General features: G+C 39.8%; 1 protein-coding gene across 4 annotated transcripts in view; it reads left to right on the top strand.

Annotated features, from left to right (window-relative positions):
• The first annotated feature begins 811 nt into the window (after positions 1–811).
• LOC139717983 (voltage-dependent L-type calcium channel subunit beta-1-like) overlaps positions 812–10,015 on the top strand; it is a 122,346-nt gene continuing 113,142 nt past the window's right edge. For all 4 annotated transcript variants that reach the window (XM_071629469.1, XM_071629472.1, XM_071629471.1 and 1 more), the window contains exon 1: positions 812–1,242. In XM_071629469.1, the coding sequence (XP_071485570.1) occupies positions 1,150–1,242 (93 nt within the window). In that variant the 5' untranslated portion in view covers positions 812–1,149. The remainder of the gene's footprint in view (positions 1,243–10,015) is intronic.

The raw sequence follows: 10,015 nt of genomic DNA, 5'->3' as shown, positions 1-10,015 counted from the left end.
ACTCGAGCAATATACACATATAATTATAAACCTTTTGCACCGTCAATGCAATATGCAATACTAAAATCGATCGAATGGCACAGTTCTGCACTTCTCATGCTAAAATTATAAGAACTAGGTTTATAAAGATGTTTGTCTCATCCATAGGCATGTGAGCGACACGAATATGTATACATGAACATACATGTCCAATGCATATATATATATATATATATATATATATATATATATATATATATATATATATATATATATATATATATTAGTATAGAGCACTTTTCCTGAATCCTTCACAAACTCTTTGCACTTATATGTATATATATATATATATATATATAAAATATATATATTTTATATATACACATGCATACATACATGCATACATACATATATATATATATTATATATACACATGCATACAAACATGCATACATACATATATAGATATTTATCCGTGTTCACCTTCAACAACCTTTAAAAAATCCATTGGAATTAATGAATAAAGTGACACAAATAGTTACAATATTGTTAAATCCAATGTGTATATGCAATGATTTTAAGAATAATATTTAGGTGTGGGTGCAAGATAATTACATACTAATAATTTATTTAGTGACAGCATGAGTCACTTGCACGCTCATTTGGGAACAAACTCCGTTCCTGAGTTTTTTTAATCGACCTCATAGAGAAACAAAGTTCCCGAGCTGCGTTCATAACATTAAAATTCCATGCAGTCGCTCGGAGGCCTACCGCCGACGCCATTGTAAATGTACAGGTTCATTGCACAAGCGCCACAAGCTAAGGACAAACCGCCATGGTGCAGTACACCCCCACTAGAAAGTGGAATTGGACTGTGCAGCCATACTGGGACTGTTCTCTGCTTTACGATGCGCAGCTCCTCTCAACAAGCGAATGCATGCAATGCTGCGGTACGTGATGTGAGACCGGTTTAATATACCATAGCGATAATACCTCCCCTTACTGGCTTAGGAAGCGAATTGAGTGTATGTTTTTGGAGAAATACCATCAAAAGGACACCTTTTGGACTGAATAGACAGTGTTTTTACAGAAATGAGGATCTCTGGACTATTACCTGGAGCCATGTGGTAGCATTTTGTGCGATTCTGAGGGAGAAATCAGCGGCGAAGGATGGCGCGGTCGGCTGCAGCCGCGCATCTTTCTCCGCGCGATCTTGAAGCGGGGGATAACATAGGGGAACCCATAGGAAACCATACATCACAGGTAACACGCATCCTCCAGTGTGGTGTATAAACATCGTCTACCGGTTGTGTGTGATACATGTATTGTACAAGTGCAGCGTTTTGTTTTGCGATTATATGTTGGCAAATGCATATATCAATATATTCCCCGTAACTTACTAGTACCTACTCTGTCTCTCTGACAGCATAATATTAAATGTTTCCTTTATCTTTTTCTACTCAGGCAAGTACATTTCATTTGTACATCATAATATCAAGATGACATATTTGTCTTGTGTAATGAAAGACCAGCAGAGCAGGTGTTTATACCAGGTGCTTTTAACAATTCAATTCACTTGGTGATTGAGTTTATGTAAAATAAAAAAATTTCATGAGCCTTGCCCACCTATCTGGATCAATGTTATTCTGTTGTGTACAGATTAGGTTTTGGAAAATGTATCCCTTGTTCAGCTCCAAAAGTGTTTTTTTTCTTGTTTGTTTGTTTGTTTGTTTGTTTGTTTGTTTGTTTTGGTTTTTTTTTTTTTTTTGGGGGGGGGGGGGCATTTTTCATGATCATAACTTCTGTCCATGGCATAGATCTGTGTAATTTCTCTAGGACTTGGACAGTAAAAATCACTTTTATGGGAATGATATTTTATTTTAAATGTTTCATGTATTATCTTCAGGATATGAGGTATTATTTCTACCTCTTAGTCTGTGTAAAATATACTTGTATGATATCAAACTATACATGTATTTTATTAAAACCAAAGACAGTCATGGGTATGTACAATCTTCCTCAAAAGAGATTGCTGTTTAATGTGTGACTTGAAAGAGAGTACCAAGATATTGATATATAAAACATCAGCATATTAATTTCTGTCACACAGAAGTGAAATAAACTGAACTGGATAATTTGTATGCCAGTTTTCAGTGACAACATTCAAAATATGTTTTCCCAAATTGAGTCCACCCTCCTCTACCACCACCTCCCACTTAGGGTCTTTGGAGGATCACTACCAAGTACTAAGTACTAACAAAGGCTGCCCCTTCTGTACCCAGTTGGAGGGATTCTATAGATTTAAATGCACTTGATCAGAATAATGTTTTTTGTCTTTTTTAGCCATAGATCTATGTTGTAGCAAAAATCCAGCTTCGTGGTAGACATTGCAGAAAAAAAAATATCTGTAAGACTTATATGTCCTTTACCTGCGATCCATATTTAGACACAAAAGCATCATGAAAGTAGATGTAATCTTGATTCATAATTGTCTGGTTAATGACTAATCATTACGTATTGAATGTTGGGATGTTCCTTGAACCATGTGAACTGTAATACAAACAAGAATATGATGATTATCAAATATGTTGTCTTTAAGTCCATATCAAAACTCTTGGTCAACAATACCAGTGAGTAAGAAACCTAGCTTCAGGTTTACCTGGTAATTGTGATAGTAGTCTATTGCCTCCAAAATGAAAAATTATAAAGTTCTCAGATAAACAAAAATGGCATGCTGTATGACAATATTTTTGCTAATCAATTTGTATTATAAGTAATTGTCACAGTATCCTTTTAGGTCTTGGATGAGTAGACCTCCCAAACAACTCCTGTGGAGTTTTAACTCTCTATGTGCTACTTTCGCATACCTGACTCTGTCGATGGCATGCCAAGTTCACATGTACAAGCATGTACCTTATTTTGCTCGAAAGCACAATTTCGCCCGAACCGATGGATAAATTGCCAAACGCCACAGTACAATGAAAGTGTCGCTCATGATTCTGCTTGTCTGGCATTCAGCTTTCATTATGTGGTGATTGAATATTAAGGGATGTTTCCCGTTGGAATTTTGTGTAAAATGCTAATTTTCTGCCATTGTTTTGTGTGCGACAGTCATGCCTTTACATTATTATAGCTATTGGTTAAGAAGGAATATGATCGTGAATTTGTCTTCATAGCAAAGTTTGGTATTTGCTCTGCAATTTTGCTCATTGCATGTCCAGCATATCCAAATTTATAAGAAGTTACATAGATTTAAAAAATAGAATGCTTTCCCAAAGCATGTCTGCATTGTAGTCTCAGGATAATGTGGCATGTAGGGAGTTTACACTGTGGAACATAAAGAGTTAACTGGAGGCTAAGACTGGAGGTTAAATACAGACAATCAACCCTGTTCTCACAAAAAGATTTAAATTGTTATCGCTTTATAGAAACTTTTAGGGGTCAGAGATTCTTCCACGTTCCTTACCATTAAGCATACAAAATAGCAGCCATGCATATACTGGTGCTGTATACAAATATTTTGTAAATACGTAGAGACCACAGGATGAGTAGACATATTTTCATAGATCATTGGCAAACCCTGTGCTAAATTTTTATCCCCCCCCCCAAAAAAAAAAAAATAGAATAAGTGAACAAGAGAGATAAATGGATGGATCATAATGAATTATTTTGTTCTCTGGGATTGTTATCCTGATCCCACGTTTGTCATGCTTGTGTTGCCAATAGGAAATGTGCATAGTACTATCGATTTAACCAGACTCAGTCTATCATTCTATAAAATGGCAACTGTTTCATAATCTGGAAACCCAACCTGCTAACAAACATCAAAATTGTGTCATATTGAAAAAAGCAAACCATAAAGTTAGCACCAATTTGTTGAACTGATAGCAAATTCTTTATGTAATTGAGTTGTTCAGGCTATAAAATGCTGGTAGAAAGTACAATTACATGTTTCTTGTTTTCACGACTTGTTGTCAGTAAAGGTAGATGTTACAGAATATCAAATACCGGTTGCAAGGGTCACATGTCAAAATTTTATAGGAGTATATTGATGGCACCAGCTTTTTTATCGTGTTAAAAGCTACCAAACAGCACAATACAAATTGGGGAATTTCAGGCTGTTTGCTAAGATGTGCTGGTTGTAGGAGGCTGATGATGGACCCTGTACAATTTTGGTTTAACTCTGAGCATCCAGTCACCATCCCCTGCAACATATTTTCAGCTTTATTGAGGTCTTGATCTTAATGGGTCTTTGGACATCATGATGACAAAGAGAGTGCAGAGAGTCTTAGTATTCTATATACGCCATATAGTATTTTAGCGAGTCTACAATTTTGGGAGTGGTTAAGTTTGCGATAGTGGAGTCAAGTTGTGAAGAGAGAAATGAATGTGTGCCTTCATGTTGAGATCAGCATTGATATTTTTGTGTGTTGTTAAATCTGCAAAATAACACCCAACTCATGAATTTTGAGAAAATATGTAAAGCTTGCAAAATACATTTATGCTGTGCACATTGTATCTTGCCAGCTGAAGGTAGTTACACGTAGGCCAGTCAAACACCACTCATATTTTTCTCACTGATTTCATTACTGACCAAAGCTTAGCATTGATTTCAGCTACAAATTTATATCTAGTGTGACTATGAGAGAAATACTGTAGACCTTGCATTTGTAATACACAAAAGATAGAGACAAGAAAAAGTGGTGAAGATATCATGTACCTTCTATTCTTAGCTCTTTTGAAACATCAGAGTGACTTTCTGCAGCAACAAGGTTACTGTTTTCGAGGGGGGGGGGTGGTGAAAAATGTAGTTTGGAATCCTGTGGTTTTATATTTCCCAATTTTTGTTAGTATGTAATTTTGTCTATGACAGATAATCATTTTTAAAAACAAAACAAATAGTCATTGCTAGCCTATGCTAGCTGAATTCAACTAGTACCTTGGGTCAAGGCTATGACTCATGAACAATTGAAATACATGTAAGGTCATTAGGTACAATGTGTGTGGATGTGGAAGATATGAAGTGTATGGGTGACGTGCATGTGCTTCAGACAGGCATGTATCAAACTTTAACAAGTTATTGTCAGAAAATGCACATTAATGAAGGCAGAGTTGAGTTTGTGCTGAGTCTCTGGCCATCATCTGTTAAAGTCTTCGAAAAACTGCATGTATGTATATGATCAGTGTGATATTTGTAAGCATAATTATTGTAATGGTGTGTAACGTGAAAAGATTGTTCCTTCCGACAGACCTCACTAATTATTCGAGGTAAAATGATGCTAATTTCATACAAAGTTATGACTTAGGCCTCATTTTCCATCAGAACAACAGAATCCTCCATAGTCCAGCTGTAGCAAGTGAATTCAATCACAGTTTTAGTGTGCTCACATTATAGTCCATGGGCCAGGCCAGATATTGGTACCATCTGAGGTGGCAAAACCTTTTTGGTGTCATTTTGTTTGTCGGGCATAGATATGCTTATCAAGCTATGATAGCATTTCCAAATGAGTAGCTTAGTCATAGTAAATGAATTTTTAACCAATTTGGTTTCGTTGTTATATCCCTATACTTCTGAATCGAAACTAACCGCCATACAAAGAAGAGCACAGTCTTCTGTATATTCCATAGAGCTGTAAAATGCAGCTCTATGGCATGTTCACAGGTGTTCTGTTGTAAACGCGGTGCGCTTAGTCTTTATTCAAGGCAGCGAAGGGAATATCCAAATGTTATGATGTTGTTACGACCAAAATCACTCTGAGAATGATCGCACAAAAGAAACAATCAACTGATGTTCAGGCGGTTTATTAACAGTGATATTGTGGGTACAGACTGGTAAACGGTTTCACATCAGTACAATAATGATCAATAGAAACAAATATAGTCAGTAATGGAATCACTTACGTACGCATTACACGCAATATCCCTGGAAATGTCCAAATACGATGCTCGATGCACAAACGAATGATCCGCGATGCACCGATGAATGATTCCTCTGACGTAACTCCAGAGGTACAGGTTACGATAGTCCACAGTATAGATCCGGGGTAAAATCCACGATATACGTCCACGGCGAAACGTGCAGAGTCCAAATGTTGTGACGACCACGTACAGTTGATGCGTTGAATGATGATTCACTTAATATTGTCCAGCTAGGAATCCAGCCCGTCACAGCTTTTCCGTAGCAATGTCCACTGACAGAAAAATATGGAGTCTATCTCCAATGTAGGCACATTAATTCTTTGCAGGCAAAATATCTCCCAGGCCTTATCTCCACAAACATAGCAGGTCAGCAGGTAACACAGGACTGACTATAACAAGTCGCTTCAGAGCCAGAAGTGACGTAACTCTCAGAGCAGAGGTGTTGGGTACTCTGCCTACTGCAGAATTTCTCTGGCTTATATACTATCCATTCACCCCCTTCTAGCACATTCTATAACTCTCTCCAACCTACTAGCCAGTCCAAGTTCCAGGAAACCTGGATGACTCACTGCCTATCTATGTACAAAACATCATTGCCAAGAATAACTACCAATCACATTGGGCTACAGGGACAGTGCCTCACTCAGCCAAATATGTAAGCACTTCCCAGAAAATTCTGGAAAGGGTGAAATCATTCTAGATTGAGTGAGTTATAATGTATTTCCTGTTACATGCATGTACTGTATAACTACATTGTATACCACCTAGAAAATTCTCCACTTATCTGGTCAGCCTGTATGTACTATATCTATACCACATAGAATGTTCTCCATTAATCTGGTCAACCTGTGTACATACACATTAAAACAACCATGCATACAGTACATCATACATGTACATAACTACTAGTGTGTACATTTGTGACACCATCCCCCATGGGAAAAAGAAAGCCTTGCTGTAGCAAGGGTTTCTTTTACCTTCACAATTTCTCATTGTTATTTACAATGAATGTGAGGTAAAGTCCAAGTCAAGCAACAATAATCACATACTATCACATGCCTTTTGGATAGCTGTATTAATTCCATGTTCTCTTTCCATGGATACTATTTACAATGATATTGCTTGGATTCTCGGAGCTTATACAATCATATCAAACTGTTTTGCACACATTAATGAATATGCTTAACACGTACACTGGAAATGATGTAATGCGGTGAAAACTTTTCACTTTTGATACTCTCTTCATGTTACACTCTTGACAGAGCGTCGGCAATTACATTGTTTTTGCCTGCCACATGTTTGATTTTGAGTGCATATGGCTGCGTCATCATGCTCCATCTGAACAATCTGTTGTTCTTCATTTTGAACCGGTCTAAAAAGACCAAGGGGTTGTGGTCAGTATAGACTGTGATCTCCCCTTTGCTATTTGTCAAGTACACTTCGTATTGCTGGAGGGCAAGGATGAGACTGAGAGCCTCCTTCTCAATTGTGGAGTACTTCTTCTGGTATGTGTTCAATTTTTTGGAGAAGTAGCTAACTGGTCGTTCAGTGCCTTCTTCATCTTCTTGGAGCAAAACCGCTCCCACTCCCACATCGCTAGCATCTATTGCCACCTTGAATGGCTTTGCGAAGTCAGGAGCTGCCAAAACAGGCTCATTAGCAAGGACTGCCTTTAGTTTCTCGAAGGCTCTTTGACACTCATCAGTCCAGGTGTACTTTGCCTTGCCCTTCAGCAGGTTTGTTAGGGGGGTGACTACAGTGCTGAAATTCGGTACAAATTTCCTGTAGAAACCAGCCATGCCCAGAAATCTGAGCAACTCCTTCTTGGATTGGGGGATGGGAAAGCCTAGTATAGCCTCTACCTTGGCTTCTCTTGGCAATACTTGTCCCTGACCGACTACATGCCCGAGATACACCACTTTGGCCTTCGCAAATTCACTCTTTGCCAGATTAATCACCAATCCGGCCTCCTTGAGTCGATCGAAAAGTTGCCGCAAGTGTGTAATGTGCTCCTCCCACGTGTCACTGTACACTAGGATGTCATCAATGTATACGACACAATTGTCAAGTCCAGCAATGATTTGGTTTGTCAGCCGTTGGAAGGTGGCTGGAGCATTTTTCATGCCAAATGGCATTACTTTGCATTGGAACAAGCCATCTGGTGTAGCAAAGGCAGAAATCTCTCTGGCTTTGTCAGTCAAGGGCACCTGCCAGTATCCCTTAAGAAGGTCTATTTTACTGACATATGCAGAATTTCCGACCCTGTCAATGCAGTCTTCAAGTCTAGGAATGGGGAAAGAATCTGTTTTCGTCACGGCATTCACCTTTCGGTAATCTATGCAGAATCTTTGAGACCCATCCGGTTTGGGCACCATGACGATTGGGGAGCTCCAACTGCTTTTACTCGGTTCTATTATGTCATTGTCTAGCATGTATTGAACCTCTTCCCTTACTTTTTGCAGTTTGCTTGGGTTTAGTCTGTAAGGGTTTTGCTTGATAGGGTCAGCATCTCCTACATCAACATCATGTACAGCCAGAGGGGTGCAACCTGGTTTGTCTTTACACAGTTCTTCGTACTCGTGTAACAGACTAGTCACATCTTTCCTCTGATTTTCAGGTAGGTAGTTCAGTGCCTCATCTACTTTCCCTAACATCTCTGAGTTAGACAACCTGGCACTAGAGGGCTCACTTCCATTCTCATCTTGAGCTTCTCCCTCTTCATCTACTTCTTCTACTACCACCTGAGCTACGCCTACCGGCTTACTAGCCTTTCTCTCGTAGTACTCTTTCAGCATGTTTATGTGACACACCCTCTGATCTTTTCGTCTATCTGGCGTACTGATCACATAGTTCACATCATTGAGTTTCTTTTTGACACTGTATGGGCCACTGAACTTGGCTTTCAGTGGTTCACCTTGTATGGGCAGCAGTACAAGAACTTTGTCACCTGGGTTGAAAGTTCGGGCTTTGGCATTTTTGTCTGCCTTTCTCTTCATAGAGTCTTGTGACACTTTCAAGTGTTCCCTAGCTACCTCACAAGCCTTTGAAAGCCTTTCACGAAACTTTGACACGTAGTCAAGTAGGTGGACCTCATCATCCTCAGTCATGAATTTCTCTTTGATGAGCTTCAGTGGGCCCCTAACTTCATGACCGTACACCAACTCAAATGGGCTGAAACCCGTCGACTCATTTGGAGAGTCCCTCGTTGCGAACAGTAGGAAAGGGATGCCCTTATCCCAATCCTCGGGATACTCCTCACAGAACGCCCTAATCATTGTCTTTAGGGTCTGGTGGTAGCGCTCCAACGCACCTTGGGACTGGGGATGATAAGCTGACGACTTCAGCTGCTTCACACCCAAACGATACATCACCTCTTGAAATATGCCTGACATGAAATTTGACCCTTGGTCAGACTGCACTTCCTTGGGCAACCCATACCTAGTGAAAAACTGCACTAGAGCATCTACCACAGTCTTAGCAGTGATATTTCTCAATGGGATAGCCTCTGGAAACCGTGTAGACATGTCCATGATTGTCAAGAGGTACTTATGACCCGACCTAGTCCTAGGCAAAGGTCCAACACAGTCGACTAAAACCCGACTGAATGGTTCTTCAAACGCAGGAATCGGAATCAATGGCGCCGGCTTCACCGAATGCTGTGGTTTACCAGCCACCTGACATGTGTGACAAGTCTTGCAAAACTCAGCCACATCCACATTCAACCCTGGCCAATAGAAATGCCTCATGATCCGATCCTTTGTCTTTCTGACGCCTAAATGGCCGCCAACAGGTAACTCGTGAGCAATCCTCAAGATCTCACCGCGGTAACTAGGAGGGACAACAACTTGACGGACCACCGTCCAATCCTCATCAGCTGGCCTATGGGGAGGTCTCCACTTCCTCATCAAAATGCCATCTTTGACATAATAGCACTCAGGGACCTTTTCAGCCTCAGCCTCAGAACACGCCGTCTGAGACAAGCCTTTCAACTCAGAGTCTGCCTGCTGTGCTTCAACCAAGGAAGACTTGCTAAACAGTCCATCACTGTTAGCCTCGGAGCCTAATACAGCAACCCCATCATTTAAATCCTTGAAAAAGGTTTCTGCCAACCAAACAC

The sequence above is a fragment of the Diadema antillarum genome, unplaced genomic scaffold (assembly GCF_040938485.1).
Source record: "Diadema antillarum isolate AM-2024a unplaced genomic scaffold, OU_Dant_1.0 scf00000086, whole genome shotgun sequence".
NCBI classification, from domain to species: domain Eukaryota; kingdom Metazoa; phylum Echinodermata; class Echinoidea; order Diadematoida; family Diadematidae; genus Diadema; species Diadema antillarum.
Note: the sequence above shows the minus strand (reverse complement) of the source record. Positions and strands in the feature narration are given on the sequence as shown.